We start from the raw sequence: 27,143 nt of genomic DNA, 5'->3' as shown, positions 1-27,143 counted from the left end.
GCACAGAATGAGGGCAAATGATTTTGTGTTTCAAGAATGTGCAGCTATCCAAGCAAAAGTGAAAGCTGAAAGTAATATTTTATACCCAGACTACTCAATAGATGAAAATGAAAGAGTTCAACTTGAGCCCCAACATCCTCCACATCACTGATATTTCAATGCTGAGCATTTAAAACAAAAACAAAAACAAAACAAAACACACTTACTCCAGCTGTAACCAAACTCATCATCATCATCATCATCATCTCCTCCCACACCCTCTTCAATTTTGTTGGAAGATGACTGTGCAGTTTCACAGCTCATTCCTGAAAATGCTGAAGGAGGGGGCAGTGGTAAGTTACTAAATGAAGTCTTCTCTAGTTCTGAATCTGACTGACTGGATGCCTGTGAAAAGCAAAAAAAAAATGCAGTGGCTAAGTATATCAGATGCTTGAGCAAGGCAACCTGTTATGTGAAAATATCAAAACAGCACTGACTATGGCTTTGAAATTTAAATACCAAGCAACAGGAATTCCAAACGAAGCACATACCACAGAGAGGCATCAAGAGATCAAAGATGTAAAAAACGTTGGGCAAGGAAGAGTAAAACTTCAAATGTAATTTTTAAGCAAACAGAACTGAAAATTAGAAGCCCAATTCAGTGAAGTTTTTTGTCTTGTTTTCTGCTCGAGAAACAGCTTTGTGTGAAAACTGAAATGATTCTTAATATCAAATTTGCACACATTTTCTTTTTTTATCTAAAGGAAAAAATGAGTCACTAAATTTCTTCTACTATAATTTTGTATCTATTCAAACATGGGAGAAATAGAGAATGGAGTTAAGGTAGCTTTGTAAATTTTTTGTACAAAGAATAATTAGTTGAAATGTTGGTGGAATGCCCTATATAATAAAACCCACAACATGTAATAAAGAACTGAAGAATACCTTACTCTGAGTCCATTACAGGTCTTCTATATAACATATGTCAAAAAGGAGAAAAAAAAGCCCTACTCTTGTTCTTCTGATTCATTTCTATTAAAAATAAAATACAGAACTACATGCACACAAATTACTACTGCAATTGTTGGTCAAATCCTCAATTTCTTAGTCTGGCAAAACTCCCATTCCAAAATCAAATTGCTTGATGGAAATGGAATCAAGAACCGTATGATCTAGATCAATCTTGTTACCCTGATTCCTATTTTTGTATTTGGTATAGCGATCAATTGTAAATCAAAGGCCAAATTGGAACATGAGGGCTTGGTAATTGATAACTCAGGTGTTAAGAATCAATAACTAACAGAGTATTCTATGAAAAACAGGACCATATTGGAGAACTGAAAATTGCAGGTACTATATAGACTTTTCCTAGCTTCTTCACTTCAACTTCAGGTTCTGATTACAGTGGAAAGTGAGAGACAATAACATTACAGATGGTGTTGCGAAGGGATCAAAATCTGAATACATCTTCATAGTCATGCTGAATTAAAATTATATTATAATTATTAATGATAATTAAAATTATATCTGCCACCGAAGGATTTCAAAGATTACAATCCATCAGTGTACACTTAGATATTGTATTTTTACATGAAAAGACTAAAAATCTACTTACTTGTTCTTACGAAGATTTGAGAAAAATGCAGTTGTCTAGTAGGGAAGTTAGGAAGCGAGTAAATACCTAATTGTGTAGTCGATAGGATTTCTATTGACTACACAATTAGTCAATAAGGGAGGAAGCCTCTGAGACTTAGCCCCTGCTGCGGCTCTGCAGTTTAAATGTAGTAGGAGCCGGGGTACCTGCCTGCCAGCTCTCACTACATTTAAACTGAAGAGCCATAGCAGTGATAACTCTTGGAACTAGTATGAGCCGTGACTGAGCCAGGCTTGCTCAGTCCCTGCCTGAGCCAGGTCCAAGAGCGACTGTCCAGTGGGGGATGGTCCCAGTGGGGTGTGGCTGCTGCTGGAGCTAGAGGCAGCAGTGCAGAAGGGCAGGCGGGGGCAAAATGCAAGTAGTCGACTCGAATACCTGATAAGCTTAAGCTTATTGGGTAGATGACTACTCGACTACTTGCACGTATCCCTATTGTCCAGAGGAAACAAACTATCTTCTTTCTCTCCCCCTCCAGACACGTAAAGAAAATACTAATGACTCATTTGAGCCCCCAAATTCCTCTGTTACTTGTACAAGCTTCTCTTCCCTTTCATCCCAGGAGCTTTACTAAGTAGTCATGCAATAATACAAAGAAGGCTTTATATACGTTAGCTCAAAATCACTGGGGTCTAAAATGGTATCCTTAAATGCCTTCACATCACATATTGCATACACTTAAAGGAACAAGACAGATGTTGATGGCAGACAAAAGTGTGCAAAAGACTCAATCTTACACAAGTGAGTACTGCTATACACAACCTTCCCAGTATTTGAAGTTTTAATTGATTTGAGACATCTGAATTGTTTTGAAATTATTGTGCAGATGGCATCTGAAAGTTCAAAGCAACCTACTGAAAATCCTGAATGCCAGGGATAATGCAGGTTCTTAGATGAGTCTTTGATAACTGAGATACTTACCAGAACCTAAATTGTAGGAAAACTCCGAAAAACTAAACGCTGATAGGAACAGGGAGGGTGATGTTTCATAACCATCCACTGGGAGTATGACACTTATTTCAAAGAAGTTCCTACATTTAAGAATCAAGAGTTGGGTGGTAGCAAAAGCACACTTTAGCATTCATGCTGTACATTTATGCTTAAAACGCATATTCTTTAATTTGAAAAGAGTAAGTAGCAAAATATTACTTTAAGGTAGCAGATTTCCAGAAACTCAATAAGCCCTTCCTATTTATTCATTGGAATCCATATAATTTAAATTAATGAAGGTATTTTTGCAGGAGAGGAGAGTCTACACAAAGATGAGGGAAAGACATGACCCAATTGGCGTGAAATCTCCATCTGTAGAGCTTTATAAGGCCAGACTTGACAAAAGCTCTGCCTGGGATGATTTACTTTGAGTAGGAGATTGGACCAGATGACCTCCTGAGGTCCCTTGGATCCTTAATTTTCTATTTTTCTAAGAACTGATTAAGTGTATTTTACAATTTGTACCTCAAAATAATAATAATAATTTTAGTCCTGTTCTTTGTGAAAATGCCTAAAATGCTGGAATACTGCATACAGTGATCAAGATAACAAGAAGATGGCTTTGCTATCCAGTACCTCAGGAAAGACAGGTGCATTTCTGTATGTACAAATGAAATTACAGTAAATTTATCATTAAAAAAAGCAAAAAGTTCCATATTTTGATGACCAAGGAATGTTTCCTCTCACCTTGCAAAATATATGTATAAACTCTGCACCTGTTTCAGCAATGCTGATACGAAAACAGATGAATGCTCAAAGCCTTCTCTGCAAGCAAAGACTAAAACAAATAATGTCCTAACCTAAAATTTAAAAACATATAGCACCAAATTCTGTCTTCCAAAGTCATTGGAAGTTATGCATTCATTTCCGAGGACAGAATCTGGACCTTTTTATTTACACACAAGACTTCTGTTCTCTGAATTGGGCCGTATGCAAAAGGCTAAAACATTTCTATTCATGACAATGAAATTCAAACATCTGACAACACATGGAGCCTTTGGCTACCCGTGAGACTCTGATCACAACCAAGCATGTATTTACAATGCAGTAAATTGACAGCAGTATCACTTTCAATATAGCAGGCACATTTAGAAGGAAGTTCAGTACTTTCTGAAATTATAGGCCACGCACAAGCAGGCATAAACACAACACAAACAGGATGTGAGAGACAAGTTACTGTATCTTTCACAAAGAGACAAACCTTAAATGGTGTGGGGGCAAAAGGGTTAGTTGGGGAACAATGGAAGGCAACCCTAAGAGGATTCTGCACATCCTACAGTAACAAAAAACAGCAATCCATATATTACAGTATCTCTGACAATATCTAACATTAGCAATGTACATTAATGTACAAATACTTTTAAGTGACAGGTGTATTTTATAAACTACAGTAAATTCACACATTTTATTTTAAAATAGACAAACCTGCTTACATGACCTAATAAACCCTATTCAGCAAGGTATCTTACCGAATCGGGTCCTTATATTTTTCCTACATAAAAATCTGGCAGAAATAGTAAAAAGCTGTCTTCAGAGGTAGGGTTGGGATGGCAGTGGCAGGTGTTTTGACTTTTCTAATATTTGTAAGAACATTAGCTTTTTGCATGCACTTATGTGCAACGTGAAATTTCTTTGTAATAACGGTATAATTAGACACTGTAAGTGATAACCTCCATTACACTTCCATTCTCCTGATCTCCAAACTATAAGCATGGATACAGATTTCAAAAACATGCATATGCAGTTATACAAACAGTCCATGCTCTTTATACATTGGGAGATTCTGCTGTGAGATTAAGGGAAAAATACAAAAATTGAGGAAGCACAGATTTATAATTGAATTTATCCCCCTGATGCATAAGCAGCTACAAGTGACTGTGCAAAATCAGGGCTTCATGAATGTATATGCAGCTGGGATTTAGCCTGCAATCAGGGATCCAGTAGAGGTCTAGTCTCTTCTTGGATATGCATCACTTGCATTAGCACCAATCAATCACAAAGAGGAGAATCTAACTTGTCTAGATTTCCAAAAATTGTTGGCACCCTGCTGGTGGTACAGTATATGAGATACTGACACACTGTTCATGGCAAAAATAAAATGGGAAACTCCTAACAAGACACATACAGAGAATGGACTGATATACAAACAACTGGTAATAAAATACCTTTGTCCTCAAGTAAAGCTATTTCACATTAGACTGAGATTTTCAGTTACTAAACTCTTCTAAGGGGCTCTGAATATCTCAGTTTATGATTACAAAGTGGCATCTGTACAATCCTTCTACACATTTGCATTTATTGGACATTTTCCATCCCCAGCAACACAGTATTTTACCCAAATGTGGTAAAAATACAGAGGACGCAGAAGCACATAAATAGCATGTGGTGAACCAGTAAAAGACAGTCAGATGCATCAAACCTTGTTAGTGTTGAGTTGAGGAGAATCAGCAAATGGATTAGTGCTGCTGAAGGTAGCAGGCCCATAGAAAAGGTTGTGCTGCATGAAAGGCAGCTAAAAAGAAAACAAAAAGGAACTAAACACAAATAAGGTAGACAAACTAAAACCTTGTGGTTTACAGAACAGATCCACAAGATACCTTGTGTTAAGTACACAATCCCCACTTCATATGCTATGCTATAGACATTTGTGAGTGAAGGCAGGTAAAACTGCAAATTTACATTTGCTTTGGCTAGACACATCAGTGACAGTAAAGCAGGGGTGGCCAATAATTTTCACAAAGGAGCCAATTAATGAAATTTAGTACATGGCCACAGGCCAGCTCCACCCTCCAGAAGGGGCAAGACTGGGAATTAGCTTCCCCACACAGTTGTCTTTTGGTGGAAAGCTTTGATTTAAAAACACAACAAAGGGCTCCTGGCTCCACTGCTACTGTGTTGCCTGACAGCCAACTGGGGTTGCTGCAGATATTTAAAGGGCTCGCAGCTCTGGCCCTTGCTGAGGTAGCATGGCGACCAGGAGCCAGGAGCCATTTAAATAGGATCCTGCTGCTTGAACTACCACTTGGAAATTCAGTGGCACAGGCAGCAGGATATAAGTAGAATGTGGCTAGATACAGTCCATGGGCCAGCTCAAAGTGTTAGGCAGGACACATCTGGCCCAGCCCTGTATTAAATGATGGACAGAACAACTGTCTACCAGTTTTACCCTCTCTGCATGTTATGGTCCATTTCCCTCATTTTAAAGGAAGTATGAAGTAAGTAGTTCATTTCCACTATTATAGATAGGGAGGATTTCTAAAGGCACAAATGCCAATCAGGCACCTTGCTCCCACTGAAAGCCAATGGAAATTAAGCAAATAAGTGACATCTGTACTTCCAAAAATCTCCCTCACAGTCTGTTGATCCAATCCTCACGGTCCTTACTTGGGTAAAATTCCCACTGGCAACTTTTTTGCTGAATAAGGACTTAATGATTGGTATACATAGCACAAATGCACTTTCATACACATATTAAATGTCTTCAAATTTCATGAGTGAGAACAATGAAAAATTTGCTTTCTTTGATTATCATCTGATGATAACCAAAGGCTTCAATGATTGACAGTGAAATATCACTTAATCACACTTATGTCCTAGAAACAAATTCTGAAATTCTGGAATGAAACAAACATAAAATCATGTTGGGGAAAATGTAATGCAAAATATAGTTTGAGCTTTTATTTTGACAAGTAAACAGCAGTGTACTAATAAATGGGCATCAGGATATATTGTATTAAAAATTTTAGTTACACAGGATCTCATTAAAGCACATTGTCATTGAATATGTACAGCTAAGTGAGCTTTATTTGGTTTATGGCTTTACAACATAAGAATTCTAATTACTTTCATTTTCTCATCACATTTTACCATCAAAACTTTTAAGCTTTATTTTACGCTAATGATATTCTGGTATTTTAGGACCAGAACTGTTTGAAACAAATTACTCACTTAAAAGAAAGAGGCAACCACTCGGATGTTCTATAGCAGATAGGAATGCATCTTAAGTGCATGCAAATACTTTCTACAAGGGTACTGGTGGCTATACTATCAAAATTCTTTATAGCCATGAGCCTACTAACCCTGTTGGACAACAGGCTGCACAGTTCTTAGAAAGGAATACCTCTTGTACCATAGTTACATAACGAAGACATGCTTAAATACTGGAGAAGTAGAAATTTTAGCACTGATAAAGGAACAATGATAAACAGTGTAAAAATTTTCAGTGAGAAGACAACATCAAAATCACTATTCCCTGGGCTTAAGTGCACAGTGGAGTAATGAATCTTACAGAGGGATATCTTCTGTTGTGCATTCAATAGTCCATATGCGGTTTACCAGCAGGCTCCAAATGTCCCTGGAATCCTCTAATGTACCAGGACCACTGACAAAAGAGGGTAGCTCCCTGGGGGCACAATGATTTAAAGGGCCTGTTGTTCCCAACTCACTGCTACTTAGGAAGCAAGTCCTGGACCCTTTAATTTGTGCCCCTGTGACACGGAAGGGATGGCTAAGGTAGGTAAGTCCCCAGCCCTACCCCTTCCGTCAGGCCTGGTGCTGGCTTCCTCCAGGCCCAGCAAAGACTCTCATCAGCCCCAGATGTACTTGCAGCATGCACAATTGTTCTATATAGAAAAGCCCTTTATATTAAAAGACATCTCTGAACCACACAAAATATTTGTTGTTGTTTTTCAAACACATTTAAAACTAGAAAATTCATTGTTCATATTCAGGCATCACTTCACCCAAAAAATTGATCTAATTTGACAATGCAACATTTCTTGAACCTACAGTATCTGTATAGTTCAAAGGACAGAGCGATGTTAAGATAAGTGATCCATTTTGGCAATGCCACTCACAAACTTGACAGAAAATTTTCTCTATGTGCACATGGAATACAGATCAGAGGTTGTCTTGTAAATACGATTTGCAAAATTAATGCTCCTAGCTAACCATTGCCACCTGCATAAGAGCTTAAATGATCTTGATGGAGAGTTTATAAATTAAATTAGCATAACCTAATTTGTGCGTAAATAATCAAACTCTAGAATTAATACAGAAAATCAATCTCCAACCATTCATATTTTTGCCTCAGGTATTTCTGACATAATGATATATCAACTAAAAAACATTGACTGCCCTAAATTTTACCCCGTGACATTACGTTGAAGTTACTGAGGCTATTCAAGAGCACTGTTTAGGGAATTAATTTCCATTTCATATAATTTAAAAAACCCTGTTGTCAATAATACCATCATGCAAGAAAGCACACTTGTACATTGCACAACCAAAGGAACCACAAACATAAAATATTTAGTTACCTGACCAAACAAAGCTTTCAAAAATGTATAAGGATGCAGCCATGCAATGTTGCTCAAGATATGCTCATCTCAATTAGAATTTCTTATTTAAAAATAAACAGAGTCTTCCTGTATCACAGATGTGGTGCATAATTGCTTGAATCAAGAACTACTAAATTTGTTCCTAGCAGACAAAATAGCCCATTCATATTATCTGGGCCACACTCTAATCTCAGGGCATCTCCATGTACATTATCTTGAAGAATATAACAGTGGAAAATCTCACCCTTTTGGAATACTCATTTTTAGTAGATGTGTTGTCACACCATACTGAAAATTGTTATTGTCTGCATGCAGCTAGCTGTCTGGATGAGCACACATGAATGACAACTGGAAATTCCCTTACAAGTTCTTACTGTATATAAACACAGATGTCAGTTTCAAATGATTAAGATTGTAAAAAATGTTGTTTTAAAAACTGCACCACAAAGCATGTGTACAGTGAAAATAAAATGCCTTACATACAAAAGTATGGATATTTTAATAAATAATTTTTAAGTATGGTGAAGTTAGTTACTGCTTAAAAAAACAAAAGAATTATACAATTTTAAAAATTCCTGAAGGAACACTCATATAAACACAAAAACTCATCTGTGATAAAGTAAAAGCATCATTCTCATCCTAAACATTCATGAAACAATATAAATCTTGCCCATAACATAGCAAATGCACAATCCTCGCTTTAAAGCCTGAGTATCAATAACCAACATTCACTAAAACTATTCCATGCAACTTTACCTGAGATGACTGGTAGTAAAATGGGTTAGTAGGTTTCTGCCCACTGAGAGCAGAGGTTGATGAAGAGCTATTGAGAGATTCTGGCTGGGAAACAAAAGTTATGAGACCACTAGTAAATAAACATGCAGATTATATAGAATCTACAATGAGGAAGTTTAGTTTCAGATGAAGCAGGCTACTATTTTAAAGCTTATTAGCTAGTGTTTGCATTGTCCATGCAGCATAATGAAGGAAAAATTCTCTCTGTGTAATGCTAGATCCTTTCGTTAATGCCCAATGACTATAACAATTGTCGCTATATATTTTTCATGCACTTGGACACAATATCAATCTCTAAAGCTTGATTTTAGTGAGGCTCTCTCTTCCCCTCAGCAAAAAAAATCACTTTGAAGTGAGCATACTCTAAGTAAATTCCAATTTCAAATCAGTTTCACTCTAAATAGAAAAATATTTAAAACAAATCATCATTCCTATAAGGCTCTGACTGAGATGGAACCAATGGATTAAATATCCTCTTCCCAAATAACACCACCTTGGACATTTATTTAAACTATCACTATTTTTGTCCCTTTTCACATTTTAGATGCTTACCCTTGGTCTGTTTATAATGCTCTGTACCATAAAGACTACAGGGTTGCCTGCCTTCCGTATGGCTTCCACAGCTTGTTCATGGCTTGCGTCTCTGAGGTCAATTCCATCCACCTGAAAATTGGAAGACCTCAGCTTAACATTGCACAAAGTTTAAAGTATAATGAAGCAATTTCTAGGTTTTTATTTTGGATCCTCATTTACGGCTTCTGCATTCAGGAAAATGGTACCTGTTGATTTCAACATCTTGTGAATCAGGTCCTTGGGTACCAAGAAAATATAAACTAGATTTTCAAAAGGTATCTAAGAGCTTATCTAGATGGCACTGCGATATCACTAGGAGGGATGCAAAATTTAAAATCCACAAATACGCTATGCACTAACTCAGCGTTGATAAATTTTCTTCCTCTCTAAACAGAATATTTACAAATGATGACTAAGAACAATTCTTTAAGATGTAACGTTCTCTCCCTGTGTGTAGAACATGTACTGATGTGTTTATTAAAAAAAAGTTTATCTTTGTATCCAAGGAATATCTATGTTATGGCAACATTAGCATTAGAAAAGCATATTCATAATGATCATGATAATAGCTAGAAGCCAAAATACAAGGATTATTTGTTAGTGGTAGTTGCATAAAAAGCCATATAGTGAGAATTACTTCTGCCACTTTAATTTCATAGCGTATCTGAGACATCAGAGAAAGAAAATAATTTAAGACAGGAGATTCTAAATCTATTAGGAAAAAGACAGTATTGTTACAACTCAAAACTTCCCAGTGAACGAAGTAGTGGCAAGTGCTAACTAGACTGCAAAGTCATGTTATGTTACTGAATGAGAAAGGAAAACTATACATACACATCCATACATACATGCGGACACAAGCACATCACTCTGTATATTGTCATCTATTTAATATATGCATTCTCTCATATCCACTTCTGGAAGTTTCATTTTCTGGGATAGTCTGTATGTTCATTAAAACCCAATGGACCACTTTTAGTGACCATTAATAGCATGTATAGCCATTCTCAAAGAATAAGCAGTTCTCATCCTTGATATTAAACCAATGTCTTCATTACACCAGAGACAGATCAAAATATGTAGGCCCTCTCTAAGCATTTCTGAATACATGACTATTTGCACTAACATATAAAACCAATGCCCAGTGTTTATATAGGAGGTCATCTGAGTGCCTGGATGAAGCTTTAATCTTTTTATTATGCAAGTGATTATACAGCCCAAATTACATCTTCATATCTGTCGGCCAATGGAAGCTCTGCAGTCCCTTCTGGCTGCTCATTGGAGAAGCTATTCTGATGCCTTGCATATATGTCCTATACTTTGTCCTGGGTAGCAACAGCAGCCATGCCATTCCAATTTACACATTACCCAGCTAGACCCAGCCAGATACAGATGCAGAATTTCAGACACTGCAATCTGAGATGCCATGTACTTAATGAATAGCAGCCAGAGTCCAGGGAACAATACTAGACAGTATAAAGAACAATTCATTCCCTGGCAATCTAACATATGGAGCAAGTTATTAATGGACCCACTGTCAGCCCCCTAAAGAACAGTTTTATAAAGAATTTAGTTTAATTCTGGCTGCCAAATTTGCTCCAAAAGTCAACAAGGGTGAAGGTGCCGCCTCTGCAGAAATGGCAAAAAGGGGATCAGTGATCATGAGAAAGACATCTTTATGTGGCTTCAAGTTTGGATTTAACCACGACCCAATTTCCTTATTAGCAGCTAAGCAGACCTTTATGTATTCCCACTCAGATGTAGAGCATAGGTGGAGAGGAAAGATAGGAGCTGGATAAGCTCTAACATGTAGTTAAGTTGGATGTCTATTTGCAGGAGTTCTCTCTCTGTAAATACCTAATTCAGCTCCATGAAACATGGTGATATCTCTCCTAAATAAGCTGATCAAAAGGGTGAGGACTAGTATCCTGGATCTCGTGCATCCCTGTGTTATTCTGAAGACTGTGTATACCTGAGACTGTGTGTAAGCCTAAAGTCCTTTGCATGTAAACCACATGCATGGTAGGACAATGGTTATAATGTACCAATTACGTGTGGTATACCACATGGTAAAAGGGCTGCCAGCAGTGGAGATATTAGAGAGGTGCACTAATTATAGTGCTATCTACATTACTTTGTGGGAGGGCTATATTCAGAAATATTTAAATAAAAAATACGCTACATAGGCACTGTGTTTTGTATGCACAAAATCTGCTTGCTATCCCTTTATCACAATGACTGATAAGGGGAAAAAAAATCATGATCTCTTTTTTTGCCATAACAAAATTATGTCCACAAGTAGACATTTGCAAGGTTGATTTATATACATGGGAAAAACGAAAACACATTATAAGTTTGAATGGTACCTCCACTATTCTATCTCCAGTTTTTAATGTTCCATTTTTGCCAGCAGGGCTGTCTTCCAGAATGTGTTTGATAAAGATTCCCCTCATCACTTCACCATTGCTCAGCCGACTCCCCATCCCTCGTCCACCGACGATGCTGATTCCCAGTGACTTGCTAGGTTCTCTCCAAAGCTCAACCCTACAATGACAAAAACCATAAGGAATGTGTTCTATTTACATCACATCCTCTTGCCTATAAATTCCAAAAGGCTCTTATTTGCATGAGTCTATAGAACATACCTGAGGAAAAAAAATCTTCCTTAATTTTTTTTGGCATTCCCATTCCACTGTCACAGAAATGCATAAAAACATCTATTTAGTGCTAATCTTTGTCTGCTCCATTTCCATTTCTACTTAACCCTTTTATCAATGTGCGAAATAACACATTCTTATAATCAGAAGGATACTACCAAGAGTTTGGAAATCATCCCACTCATTTACGTGAGGATTTAATTTTGTAGTCCCCTGGTTTAGGCTGATTGGTGCAAATTAAATTTAAAACTAATCTGCCTGGGCACTCTGCACACAAGTTGGATCACAGGGATTTAGGCTGACTGCAGTAAAAATAAATATGCCCTATTTGTGCAGCGCACAGATAGAACACTGCTATTTTGACTGCTTCATTATTTACTTTAAATTATATGAAAAAAATCCACTATAGTTCCAATTGCAATACATTGGCATTTATGAAAGTGTCATTCAACTAGGAATCCATAATCACCGTCTAGGCTGGTTCCAGTGACTGTAAGCTGCATTCTGAAGTTCACTTTCTTCTCCCTCCCCCTCTTCACGTTCAGGTAGTTCTGGAATTTCTCTACTAATAAAGAAAGACACACAATGTACTTTTAAAATCCTAATAAAAATCACTCATGTTCATTGTCATCTAACAGATCAAACTGTGAGAATTAGAATTTCTTACAGATGATGGAGACAGACTTGCTTTTACACGTGAAAACAGTGAGTAAAAAGTGCTCCAATACCTAGCTCACTTCTAAGTGTTCCCCTTATATAGTAAGAAAGATTTAACATTTTATGGCAACAGCTGTAAAATATCTGAAGTCGCCACCCTCACAATAAACTTCTGATATAATCTATGCTGTGTTTAGGAATTCTCCTTTCTTCCTCTGCAATTAAACTTTCGCCAAATGACAAACAGAATAGAATACACTGCATTTCTGAATGGGAGAGGACCCCAAATTTAAGAGTTTTGTTTCTAAAGGAAAAATAATAACAGTTATGATTTTCAAAAGTGAGTAGTTATTTTTGGTGCCCAACTTAAAACCCTCTGCAATTTCTCTTTTTCCCTCTCTGAAAATCAGTTTTTTTTAAAATGTCCTAAGCTGAAATGGAGGTACACAATATACATCAATTTTTTAAAAGCTGTCAATAACTCTAATGATATTCTGAGGCCAAAGAGAATGCAGAGAACAGTTTATTCTGCTGCTGGAAATTCACAGTTCATTGTTGCAACATACATTCTAAATGAACAGAAATGCTATTTTCAAATTCTGGAAGACTACAACTGACAAGACATATTTGAATTTTTATCTAAAAAAATCCCATCATCACCCCATACACAACTGCCTGATTTCACAAAATATTCTCATTGTCTCACAAATCTGATAATGTTGTAATATCAATATTTTTTCAGTATTCTGCTGTTGAAAAAATGAATTAATTAAGATTAGTCCCAACCAGTGTTTACAGAAACACCATTGTATTCAGTGACAGGCCTAGAAAAAGCCAGAAAAGAATGAAGTTAATTAGGACAGATTTTTAAATAGTGTATAGTCACCTCTTTTCACTCTCTCACACACACACACACCCCCACCCACCCAAAAATGTCATGGAAAACTGCTAGCTCGGAACAAAAATCTATTTGACATTTCACCACGAAGATAAAGAAAAAATGTTATCATTTTTCCCATCCCATAAAAAATTGTCTACGAGCAGAAGTCTGCAATACTGCTGTCCATTGATGGGAAGAATTAAAGTAAAGAGCCTTTGCTGTAGGGTAATAGGAGAACATATTGATTCACCTTGCAGTATGTGCAGAAAAGAGACTGAGTGGCAGTGTTTCCTCTGGTTGCTGTCCCAAACTGGCTTTGTACTCTTCCAAATGCTCTGATGGCACATATGAAATCCTGCAATAAAATACAAAACATACAAAAGCAAAACAGAAGTCATGGGTCATGCATCAGGTAATCTACAGAAAGACCTTTTGAGACCATCTCAAATATCAATGGATGTGAAACTGATAGCCCAGATGCAAGGAAGGCTGATCTGCAACTATGTAAACCATATCCCTAATTAAGCAGTCAAATTACTATGCTTATGTAGTCATGTTAGCTCCTGCTCACTTCATCAAGCTATGCAGTGCTCATTGCGCCATTTACAGTTCGATTGTGGCAAAGATTGTCTTGCTGAAGGGCTGGTTTACAACAAAGAGACTCTGGCATCAACATGCTGAAGAACATGACTGATATGCAGCAGCACTACTGTCTTAAATGCTAGCAAGAAACACTCCAGGAAGGCTGTTTGCACAAATTTTATAGTAGCTTTTATGATTTCTACCAATGTTTGCAATTTGATTTGTGTTCTCCAGGATTCCTGTGAAAACATGAACAAACAGGAAAAGAATAGTAAGTAGATGGAATGAGAGTGGCAAGGGTGATGCATACAGAGAGGAAGGAGCCTGAACATCACATCAGCAAAACAGTAGTGGGAAAGGCAATGCAGGAGAAAGATACTGGTTCTTTGTTACACAGTAAATGCTACTGACAATGGAGCCTTCATGAGGAAAAAAAAGTCCAAGCATTCCATAAGCCTTCTCAGCCATTAGAAGAATGGATCGTTCCAATATAGCCAATGAAGAGGAGAACAATGCAGATAAAATATTCTCTGCAACTGGGTATTTGAGAACAATTCCAAAGAATGTGACAAGAACCTAAACAACAGGGGAATCAGTCTCCTGTTCCTACTGTTTAGTGCGGAGAGGGGAGGAGGCAATAGTAGGTTTATCACCATTTCCCCCCAAAAGTATTAAAAGTTCCAGTATACAAAAATCTTTGTCCAGATCTTGTCTTACCTAAGAAGGAAATGTATTAGTTTCGAACTGAAGCCTACGTTGCTAATCAGCTTTTTGTGGAAAAGGCAAGGCAATTTATTCCCTCTCAGAAAGGACATGGAGACAAAGCCTAGCAAATGTACAGAGTTCCAAAATTCATGAGGAAGGTAATTCTGCGACACTCAATATATCTGCACAGGGCTGGGGTATTTGCTTGGAGAGACAATTCCTTTACACTACTCCACAAAAGTATCCTTTATCTTATGTACCCATTGGTTTTCAGCTGCACATGATAAGGTGGCAAAAAGAAGAGCATACAAAAGGAAAACAATGCTGTCTACCTACTCCTTTGGGGAAAAAACTGATGATAAACAAAAGCCTCCTCTGCTGTCCTGGACAAGGCATGCACCATTCCCTACATGGTGCATGAGGGTGACACCCATCTGATTAGAAGAGTGCCCACAGTCACTCACAGCCAGCAGCATGTGTTTTTATTGGTGGTGCACATCCACACTACTCAGTGCATGTAACATTGGTTATCCACACATAGAAGAAATTAGAGGGGACACTGCCCACCAAACAATCACAATGTCTTAAAAATGCACAAGGGGCTTCCGCTGGGGAGGAAGAAATAATACCTTTTCTGCTCAGTCCTCTGGAAAAACTGTCTCCCTTTAGCTGAAATTCCTGGTTTTCCTACCATCTATGTTGTTTGTTTATTCTTCCTAAGATCTATAGCCTTTTGTGCTGGGGCCATCATGAAAATGCCTCATTGAGAAACTAGTGTCATTTACTCAGTGCTTTTTCAGATTTGAAACACACAGAATACCAGCATAGAACTTTCAGAGCAATGCCACAACTTTCTACTTGGATTTCCTCAATAGTAGGACATCATTAGAGACCTTAGTTTCTGTGATTAAAAAAAAAATTATCTAATGAACAAAAATTATCTGAATTTTTCCATGATAAAAATGAAATGCTGAACTTAAGTTTCCCTAGCCACAATAAATACAGGTATCAGTTGAGCACAAGGTTTTCTAGATATACGGTAAAGCACTGTTTATTGGAGCCTCTGGCACTTTGTATTAACAGAATCAGTACCTGCCACTAGTGGCATAGTTAATACAGAGAGATAGATGTGGAGATTCAGATAAATGTGGTTCTACTTTGTAGATTTGCATTTTTTTCACAAAAGGTAAGAACTAAAATTCTCTGTTAACTTCCCAACCACACACACACAATTCTTGTTTTTCCATTCTTGTGAATAGATGTTTTCAGATTCCTGCACATCACTAATGGATATACAAGAGCATAACACACTTAAAATACAAGGCCTACATTATTAAATGAAAAAAGACCAAATCAAGCTTTTCATAAAGTGATTTTGCAAAGTTCCCCTCATTTCTTAAATAACCTGCCTTGCCACTCAATGGGAGTGAAGAGTTAGAGCTGCTCTGACACACAGCTAAACAGCTACCACTCTTGCAGACTAGCTCATAAAAAAACTGTCACTCTGAAAAATCATGAAACATTAAAATGCCATTTAAACAAGATAAAAGCATCCACTGATCTAATTGCTTCTACCCTTCACTGAAATTAATCAAACTTCACCTTAAATACAAATGCAGAAATAAAGAGCAAACAACAATAAAATTTAAGGTATCTGCTAAAGGAATTCAGGACCATGAACAGAGTCTTTCCTAGTTTGTTAGTTAGAATCTCACCCTGACGCTGTTCTAAATTGTGCTAAAAGATGGTCTGACCCTCAGGATCATGAAACGGCCATGGTGATATAAAGCCACCTTTGGGTATGTCTAGATTACATGCCTCTTCCGACAGAGGCATGTAAAATAGGCTACCCGACATAGTCAATGAAGCCAAGATTTAAATATCCCCAGCTTCATTAAAATAAAAGTGGCCATCGCGCTGTGCCGGCTCAGCTGATCGTCGGCATAGCGCAGCAGTCAAAACGCAGATCCGTCGACAAGGGAAGCCTTTGTCGACCACTCCTGTAAATCTCATTTCATGAGGCATAACGGAGCAGTTGACAAAGGCTTCCCTTGTCGTCCAATCCACGTCTTGACTGCCACGCTGTGTCGACGATCAGCTGAGCCGGCACAGCACGGCAGCCATTTTTATTTTAATGAAGCCGGGGATATTTAAATCCTGACTAGGTCAAGTAGCCTATTTACATGCCTCTGTCATCAGAGGCATGTAATCTAGACATACCCTTTGTGTCTCCTGAAGTTTTCCACCAAGGCTATCTCTAGACTACATTCTATTTTCAATAGAGAATATGCCGTGGGAATTTGCATATCTTTTTCTGATCTCACTTTCGAAAGTGGATCTTTCAAAAGTGAAAGTAGTCTGGATTCATTTTTTTCAGGAAAAAAAACACTTTCACAAAAACCGCTCTTCCTTAAAAAATGAGGTTTACATGGTTTTTTCCTCTGAAAAAATGCATCCAGACTACTTTCACTTTCGAAAGTGAGACTGGAAGAAGATATGCAAATTCCCGTGGAATTTGCATATCCTCTTTTGAAAACAGAACGTAGTTTAGATGTACCCCAAGAGCTCACCCATACCCAAGAATCAAAATCTAAAAGACTAGATTTTTTTAAAAAAATAGAACAGTGTATTGTCTCAAGCAATCACATCTACGAAAGTCTCACAAGTGTCTTATCTTCACAATTATGCTGGCAAATATGAGCACAAGCCAGACTTCCTAATTAATTCCATTATAATATTTTATATAAACAGTATGCCCTGACAAACAAATGCTACTGATTTAAATCAATTGGAGCCAATCTTATTTGTCTAAAGGAAGAACTGGGCCCAATAGCCCAGCTGGGCCCAAGTTTTACCGATCCACTTTACGTGGTAAATAAATCAAAGCAATCACGCAATTTGAATGCACTTAAATACAGTAACCTGGCCAATTTAAACTGCCCTAATGTAGACATTTTCATTTTGCACACAAAACTTGCCTTTCTTCTTACTTCTCAGTTAAGATTTGATAAGAGTCCATTTGTGATTTTTTTACATAGATACTTATAAAGACTTCAGTTTTTTAACCAAATATGCTACAGAATATTTGCTAATACACGAGTAGTACCACCACAAATAAAAAAGTTATTCTTGTCCTACTTGGAAAGTTACATTCTGCATTTGGAGGTTACTATGATTAGCAAATAAGTCAACAATTTCCAAAATTCAGTCATCTCTAATTGCTCTCCAGTCATTCCTATGATTAGCTAGATTCCACTGTAATACTAGCATCATTTAAAATTCACCCCATTTGTCTCTTTATATTTACTTCATGTTACTCAAATGAAATTATAGAACTAGAGCTAGAGGAATAACCAAAACTGTAGGTGAAGCAAAATGCAGGACAAGGTAGCACTTTAAAGACTAACATTAGTTAGACTAACATTTATAGTGCTACATTGTCCTGCATTTTGCTTCAGCTACCCCAGACTAACACGGCTACATTTCTATCACAAAACTGTAGGGTGTGAGGCCCTACTTGAGAACAGTTAGGCTACGTCTAGACTGCAGACTTCTTTTGGAAGAAGCTTTTTCAAAAGAGATCTTCCAAAAAAACTTATTTCGAAAGAGAGCGTCCTCACAACAAAAGCACATCGAAAAAGCAATCTGCTTTTTCAAAAGATAGCGCCCAATCAATGTGGCCGCTATCTCGCATTCAAGTTCAGATTACTATGGACGGAGGCACCTGTGCTTTTTCCTGGAGGCCTCTTCTTTTGAAAAAAAACCCTCTTCCCCATCCACACATACCTTTTTCCAGAAGGGCTCTTTCAGAAAAAGGTTTCTTCCTCATAAAAAGAGGTTTAGCACTGTCAGAAAACCTCTCTGTTCTTTCAACTTTCTGTCAAATGAACACAATTGCAGTGTGGACATAAATGTAATTTTTGCAGAAAAATTGCCTTTTTTCTGAAAAAAAAACTCTGTAGTGTAGACATACCCTCAGTAACAATGTCCTAACAAAGCAAAACTCTGTTAAAAACCCTCTGTTATTGGAGCAGCTCTCCTTGGGTATGTCTAGACTACAGGATTTTATCTACAAAAGTGGACTTTTGTCAACAGACTCTATCTGCGTCTACACCACCTCCGAGTTTTGTCGACATAACGTCAACAGAACTCAGCGGTTTTGTGGACGGTGGTAAACCTCATTCTACGAGGAATAACGCCTTTTGTCAACAGAGTTCTGTCGACAGAAGGCGTTCTTGCATCTACACTGTCCTTTGCATCTACACTCCCATGTTGACAGAGCGGCTTGCTTTGTCGACAGAACTGGATGTTGTCTAGACGCTCTTTGTCGACAGAAGCTTTGTCTACAGTATCTGTTGACAAAGCCTCTGCTGGCAAAAGCTTGTAGTCTAGACATACCCTCAGGGACAGATTATAGGCCAGTCTCAGCAAGATGTTGAATGCCATCTTCAAAGAAAGCAGTGGGCACACAGTGCCTTAGCATCTTGCACGATCAAGTCTTTAGTGACCAGGACCCAGGGCTGGGAGAGTTCTCAGGCACCAGGCCCCTGGAACACTGTACTGTGGTCCTTAGTACAGACACACAAAAATAAAGATAACATTGTTCTACTGCAACACTTAAAAAGCTGATCCATAGAGAAACTGACATCAGCTTTAAAACTTATTTCAAAATGTGATCAGGAAGAAGGATGGAGAAGTGAAACAAACTGTTGGGGCAGCAGGTGGGGGGGAGGGCAGAGGAGATAGGGAGGATATATAAATCAGAGGAAAAAAAGGGTAAAAGTGAATTATAGTAAGTAAGCTTGCACTGCATTACTGATCTGAAAGAGGTTACATTGTCAAAGTTTCATAACTTCCTCTCCTTTAAAATCATGCAGTTTTAAAATGAAAATATTGTTGTTTCCTTTCTGATGAGATATTAAAAAAACATTTTACCATCTGATTTGCAAAGAAAGCAGGCAAGATTGGAAACACCAAACAGTGTAGAAATGAAAATATTTCATAAACACAACACTGCATGCAGTACAAAAGGAAAATACATTGCATGCTTGGTCAAACAGCCACAAAAAACTTTTTAAAGCTTATAGAAGAAACAAACTGAGTAATGATGTACTATGTTCAGGACTAGTTACTGTGGTCAACATACAGTTTACTTTATAACTACACCAAGCCTTTTTGTTACATGTGGAGAAAATAAAACATTAGTGCCACAGAAAATATGACACTGAGATTAATCCAGATATCAGTACATCTGCATATGCATCAATTCCGAAGACTGACCCATTACACACAAGCTATTAAGCTATGTTCTACATGGATAATAAACTGAAATAAATTAAAATAAAAATCAGCAAATTTTCAAAACCCAGTGCTTTTAATACAAATCTGAGGAAGTATGCTCCAATCTACATATTTAAAAGCCATTATATATTTTTACTGTACCTATATCTGGATACATCCCTGGCATTTTTTATGTTATAAATGCATGAAATGATTTACAGACAAGTTGCAACATAGAGCCATAATGAGCTTTTGAATCACCAATACTCACACATAAAAGGGGGTCTGATCATCAGCAGGTGCTGGAGAAGATCTAGAATGTGAAGCATACGATGCAGCATCTTTTTACAATTGTGTTAACAAATGTCAGTGCCTCATGCTGAATGTGAGATGCATACATATGTAGTTAAAAGAGTGAGCTTCTATTTATTTATTTATTTTTACCCCTTCCACCAACATTCCATCTACACCTCCCCCGGAAAGCATCTGCTCTTTATTGGTGTCTATAGCAGTGATTATTAACAAGCATGGAAAAATGGAACTGCAATCAATCTTTTATTCCTTGATCAGGAATTCATCCACACACTTTAGGTTAAGGCAGGTGAATTCTGATTCAGCTCAGTAATTATCTGGCAGATGTTACTAGCAGCTGCTGCTAAGCAAAAAACCTTGGCTATTATTACAGAAATTTAAGAGCCTCTGGCAAGGTGGAGTGAGAAGTGAAATGGAATGCATTCTGGCAAGGCCACAATTTTGGTTTTCCATGCAAAAAGAAATAATGAAACGTGGAATCAAACCTGTTAGTCTTGAACTCCTGAAACTCAAATACCTTTGCACAGCAATAAAACAAAATTGCAGCTTGCAATAGGTACATATTACAAATGTTTGGGGTGTTTTTTCAACAAATCATGTTCCCCGTAAAAATATGCAACTTTGTAATGGAAATAATTTCATTTAAATACCACCCAGTTTCACATACACAGAGGCCACCTGAAAGTGCCTCAACACCTTCACATTTAAAGTGCTGCAATCCAGCCCATTTCCCCAGGGTGGGCAACCATTTTTTACTGGGGACCACTTCAGAAATTTCTCAAGTGCCCCAGGCCGCACTGGAAGGGGTGGGTCCTCAAGCAGAAGGTGCAGGACCAGGACACTTCTCTGCTTCCCCACCAACAGACCATGACTGGTCTGGCAGTGGGGGAGCACATGAAGTCTTTGCCAACCCAGAGGTTTCCCCTAGGCACCCTTGCCCCTGGTGGTGGGAGGAGACTTCGCGCGCTCCCCCTTTTGCCCCCAGGCCAATCAGGACTTCAGAACGCGTGAAGTCTCCTCCTTGCTGGGTGGGGAAAAAAAACTGTGTGTACTCCCCCCCTGCTCCCAGGACCTTTTGCCCACCCCTGCCTTTGCCCATATGCTGTACTTTAATCAAGATTGCCAGGTAGGACTGGTATGATTTGATGCCTCTCTCCATAGGCTAAGCATGCTGCCCCCACAAGACCGTAAACATAACAGACTGAAAGATTGGACATTCCTGGAAGGCACCAAAGTAATAGAACAATTATGTGCTGCATTTAATTGTAACACATTGTCGATCCTCTGCTCCCTATTTTCAAACTATGTTTTCCCATATCTATTGCCTTAATTAGATTTTCATTTGCCTTCCTCCTTTTTATGCCATTTTCTTTCTTATCACAGACCCTGATGTATCTTTTCCTACATTGTCATTCTGTTTCCTCTTTTCCTTCTCTCTCCTTTTCACACTGCTCTCTACCCCACATATATTTTCTGTTCTTCCCCCCTCCACTAATTGCTCCCTTTCAAATTTCTCATTTTTAATCCCATCAATTTCTCATTTTTAATCCCAATCAATCTTTTTCTCTCATTCTCCCACACTTTCTCCCACCCCAATTCACACCAAAATTTTACAATTAGGATTAAATGAACTCTCCAAAGACTTATACAAAAATGGGCAGCCTGCACTATGCAAGGACACAGTGATGCAAATGAGAAGCAAACTTTTTTGCTGGGAAAGAGGAGTATGATGGGGTTACCACCAAGGTGCTCTCCTTGAGTTTGTTTGGGTTCATCTCACTTATTAAATACTAGGTGGTGCTTTATGTGTTCTTCCTCCCAGTTCTCTTAGATAGCTTCTTTCTGCAGCAACCTGTCTCGTCTTTCCCCCTTAATGATGCAAGGGTGAGTGGAAGGGCTACATAGCTCTACTCCTCCCTTCCTCTCCTGATGCAAGGGGGACAGAGGTTCTGCTAACCCTTGCTCATTCTCTCAATGCTACTGAATATCTCCCTTAACCTACTCCCATGATTATTTCTAGATACTGCTACTGGGGCTGCACAACTTGTGGCAAAAGGTGAGCCTCCCAGCCCAGGTCAACAGAGATCGAACGACCATGTTAAAAATTGCTATGTAAATGATGTGGCTCAGGTTTGAGCTAAGACTCTGAAGCCTAGGGAGGATGGTGGGCCCCAGAGCCCAAGCCACAGCTTCAAAGCATTGTCTAGAGAAGCAATTTTCAAACAATAGAGTGAGCCCTGTGAGCCAGAATCTGACAATCCAGTCTGGGACACTAGTTGCCATGGGCTGTGTAGACATACACTATGATATACTATCTATACTGGAGAAGTAATCCAGGTTAACTACATCAATTTAACAGTGATTTAACACTGGCTTTTGTTGCATGGACTTGTGTCAGCAAGTTATCAATTTAAGTTTATTCAATACAAGCAAGGATTAAAATGGATTCAAGGATCAATGTTATGGGTTTACAGTGGTTTATCTAGACTGAATTTTAAATCAATTCACTCTAGTGTACTTTTGTAATACAGACAATATATTTTTCCGCCCCTAACCCCAAACATAAGAGCTGAAATGAAACTGACTTGATGCGTGTCAATTTCACTACTGCCCATAGGGTTCGGAAAAATAAATATGAAACCTAACAAGATTGATCAGCTTAGTAAAGTTCTGAGCAAAATCAGAGGCACTGGAGCTTGCTCTCTGCAGTCAGGAAGACGTCAATGAATCCTTTTACAGATGGTTATGTTTGGAACTTTTATTTTCATAACCAGACAAGCTATACATATAATTTCATTTTAAACAAAAGCTTAGATTCTGGAGTTGATAGAATTTACGGGGGGATGGGGGAGGGGGAGTTACTCTCTGCAGGCAACCGGATTTTTCAAACCTTGTGTTAAATAAGGGAAATTCTAAAAAGTTTATTCTTTGGAGTAATATTTTTTATTACAACAGCTCCTTTTTTATGATCCAACCAAAACCTTGAAAACCTTCACAAGATGCACTGTATTTCTGCTATTTGTCATAGACATACTGAAAATTATCTTTTCAATGTTATGTTGCTGCATTAATATTGTGTGTCATACTTCTGTTTGGCAAACAACAAAGATGAATTCACTATCAAGATATTCTGTAAACAAAATCGCTGGCATTATGGCAAGAACAAGTCACACTTCAGAATCACCAATCCCCAAATAAAGTTGTATTATTTTCTTGGTATGAACATATTCTTTAAAAACCACATGGCAAATGGGAAATTCTGATTGCAGCTCCCTATTCAGAGGTAAGTAGAAATTTAGGGACTGAATGAGCCTGATTTCAGAAAGGTGCTTTTTAAAAGGTTCTGATTACCTTCCTCTTGAGTAAAGAGAGAGCAGTGATGAGGATAGCAAGGGAAATACACAATACCTTTCACAAATGATTTCAACTTTCAATCATAGAAGCCTCAATTTAAAGATGAATTCAACTTTCAGGAGGAACTCTTCTCCTTTCCCCATCCCCCCACCTCCCGAAAAAACAGTTTTATTTAGAATATTGACTTGTACTGTATTTCTTGACAATTGGACTCTTCACACAATTTTTTACCAGTTTTACCTACTTTATATCAGGGCCAATGAGTGAATGTCTCCTCAGCATAGCCCGAGCCTGTGCATTGGTTAAATTTGTGGTTGCCTCTTCATTAATTGACAGAATACAATCCCCCACACTGATTCGTCCATCACGACTTATGGAACCACCATGGATGATGCTGCGAACTATCATTCCTGAGCCATCTTTATTGGAACTTACTGTCATCCCTATTATAAAACAGGCATGAAACAGATTATTGTTTATATCCTGTGTTCTATATATATCTTATCTATATAAGGTGAAATACATTCAAACTGCACTGAGCATTAATGTAGTGTGCAGAGGTAAACAATGTGAATTCCACCCCCCCAAATATGGGTCCGCTGAAAATAATTCAATGCACGCTCCAGGCCGAATGATGCTATTTCAGCCTATGACCAGGAATAGCAGTCACATTCCCTCAATTAAAAAAAAAAAGTTTTTGAAGTTTCACACTAAAAGAACAATGTAATTGCAGTGATATTTAAAACAGAGAGAAATAAAAACAAAAAAGCTCGAGAGAGAGAGACATTTCTAAACATGATCAGTTGCACTAGTGTTGGAATTTTGACAACACAACGTTAAAAGTAATTTTATTTATTTTAATTGGATTAAAGTTTAAAAAAACCAAACCCCTGAGATTTGAAACAAAGTCAGGATCTATAAATACGAACAGAAAAGCCAATACACCTATCATGGAGCAGCACAGTCTTGGTGCATCCAGTAGACCTGATCCAATGTCCAAGTTCATGGGCATCTTCCTATTGATTTCAATTGTAAGTGGATCAAGTAGTGACTTTCGAGTTAGATTATAGTATGTACTGCTGAGCAAGAGATCATAGGTCAGTTATATATACACTTTAGCGAAGTCACCGCAGTACCTTTGTAAGTATACAATTACAATCAATCCTTGTTTCCTTGTGTTATTCTCCACAGCTGTCTTTCTCTAATTATCCACAGAATAGGCAAAAAGAAAGGTGCCTACAGAATAAAAGGCCAATCTTCCCTACTCAGCACTACCAATGCACCTCCAATGAAGGGAGTTTAATACTATTGCCTTAAGCAATTCTGTCTTTGTCCTCTCCAGTAAAATTACTATAGAATGCCAGTTAACACCAAGACCAAATATTTCAAAAATGAGCACCTAAATTAGGCTCTTAAATCCATATTTAGCCTCCTAAATAAAAACACCCTGCTTTTTAGAGTTCTAACTACAGTAATTCCTCATTTAACACGTGCCCACTTAACATGTTTTCACGATAGCGTAATTTTTTTTTTTTTAGGGAACATTTTTTGAATTACACGACTATCCCCAGAATAACACGATTTCCCCAGCTGGCCCATTGCCGGCGGCTGCGCGGGGCTTATCCCACCTCCCTGCAGAGCGGCAGAGGGTTCGCCGCTCGTTGCGCCATTCTCCTCTGACTCCCCCTTGCTGGACGCCTTGACCCCTCTTCTCCGCCCCTGCTTGCAGGCCGGTGGCTAGGTTTCCCCAGCCGGCCCGTTGCCAGTGGCTGCGCGGGGCTTCCCCCGCCTCCCTGCAAAGCGGCAGAGAGTTCGCAGCTCGCCACGCCGTTCCCCAGTGACCCCCTCCCCCTCGCCGGACACAGTGCAGGTACTGGCAGATGCATCACAGGGGCATACTTCCAACCCAATCCCACTCTCCTCTCCTGCCCTTCCCCAGAGCCAAACACCTCCCCTCCCTGCTGTAACCCAGTCCCCTTTCTCCCCCAACCTTATGTCCCGGTCCCAACAGATACCACCACTTGAAATGCAACCCCCACCTTTTCCATTATTTTCAATGGGAAAATTGACCCTGCATAACACAGTTTACTTAATCATTTTCTGAAACATATCTATAGTGTTAAATGAGGAATTACTGTACTAACTTTAGTAGGAACAAAAGGAACTCATTGCTTCTGCAAATCAAACCATGTTCATTTAGGAAGTCTAAGTGAAACAGGAGCCTAACTCTGGGCACCCAAAGGCTGAAAATTTTGCCCAGCACACTTAGGGTACATCTATAGAGCAGCCTTATTTCAGAATTACTGATGTTATTTCGAAACAACAAAATGCACGTTTACACAGCAAACCATTATTTTGAAATAATTTTGATATGGCGAACTTCTTACTCTAACTTCTGTAACCCGCATTTTATGAGGAGTAAGGGAAAGTGAAGGAAGAGTGCTCCTCCTTTGACTTCCTGCTGTGTAGACAGCACCAAAAGCCGAATTAAGCTATTTCGACTTCAGCTACACAATTGACATAGCTAAAGTTGTGTAACTTAATTCAACTTTTGTCCTGCTCTGTAGATGTAGGACCTTGGAACACTCAGCCTGCTTGCACCTCTAGGGCTCTCTCAAAAATAGACACAGAAATTGAACTAAACAAATCTGGGCATCTCCCAGCACTACTCTATAGGCTCTCTCACACTCACACACAATAAAAGATAAGCAGCACATTTTGAGAGGGAGAAATGGTGTGAGGTTTTAAAGAAGCAAGTAACAGTAGGTGAAATGCAGGCTTATCCTAGGCATAGACTTATGTCACCAACAATAACGTTTTTATTAATGGAGCCTGATTACATGAAACCCTCTCTCCCCATTTGCAGTTGAGATCAGTAGGGACTACGGAGATAGCGTCTCCTGAGTTAAAGAAGGGGGCTGCTGCTAATAGAGCACTGCCCTAAACTCTGAATGCTCTTTCTTGCTGTGGCATGCCAGGGCTCAGATTTATTGACCATCCTGGCATGCAGCAAAGCCCATCTCTTTTTTAGGGCTTTTAACAGATGGAAGGACACAAGGTTATCTGTGGTAGGGGATGCATATTCGGCATGTAATTTAAGCTATTGGCAGGTTCTCCAATTGTCTCAATGAACATAAACATATGTCTTTAATCTACTTTAAATCACCCAGAGCAAAGGATGCTTTAAGTTCGTTATAATGTTTTTCTATCCTATGGCTATTAATGAGAGTACAGGACAAAAATCAGCTGCCTTTATTCAGCCTCCTACGTTAGTTATATCCAGAACAAATGCTGCACACATGACAGATGGCCAACATAGGCTGAGGTCTGGGGACATCATCCATATGTTTATTCTCATGCACTTCCTCATCTAGGAACAATCTCAAGGC

General features: G+C 38.4%; 1 protein-coding gene across 16 annotated transcripts in view; it reads right to left on the bottom strand.

Annotated features, from left to right (window-relative positions):
* The window catches only part of MPDZ (multiple PDZ domain crumbs cell polarity complex component), a 140,242-nt gene that overhangs the window by 36,659 nt on the left and 76,440 nt on the right, over positions 1 to 27,143 (bottom strand). For 5 of the 16 annotated variants that reach the window (XM_089779195.1, XM_089779202.1, XM_089779199.1 and 2 more), the window contains 9 exons: positions 23,999 to 24,197; positions 20,360 to 20,401; positions 13,772 to 13,876; positions 12,454 to 12,549; positions 11,694 to 11,871; positions 9,307 to 9,417; positions 8,716 to 8,799; positions 5,040 to 5,132; positions 207 to 384 (listed from right to left, as the gene is read on the bottom strand). In XM_089779195.1, coding sequence (XP_089635321.1) covers positions 207 to 384; positions 5,040 to 5,132; positions 8,716 to 8,799; positions 9,307 to 9,417; positions 11,694 to 11,871; positions 12,454 to 12,549; positions 13,772 to 13,876; positions 20,360 to 20,401; positions 23,999 to 24,197 — 1,086 coding nt within the window. Of the gene's footprint in view, positions 1 to 206; positions 385 to 3,821; positions 3,894 to 5,039; positions 5,133 to 8,715; positions 8,800 to 9,306; positions 9,418 to 11,693; positions 11,872 to 12,453; positions 12,550 to 13,771; positions 13,877 to 20,359; positions 20,402 to 23,998; positions 24,198 to 27,143 lie in introns of all 16 variants that reach the window. The other 11 variants (XM_089779208.1, XM_089779194.1, XM_089779198.1 and 8 more) reach the window with 11 other exon arrangements.

Source organism: Pelodiscus sinensis, chromosome 6 (assembly GCF_052426305.1).
Source record: "Pelodiscus sinensis isolate ZL-2025 chromosome 6, ASM5242630v1, whole genome shotgun sequence".
Lineage (NCBI taxonomy): Eukaryota > Metazoa > Chordata > Testudines > Trionychidae > Pelodiscus > Pelodiscus sinensis.
This window is presented reverse-complemented; position numbering and strand designations above follow the sequence as displayed.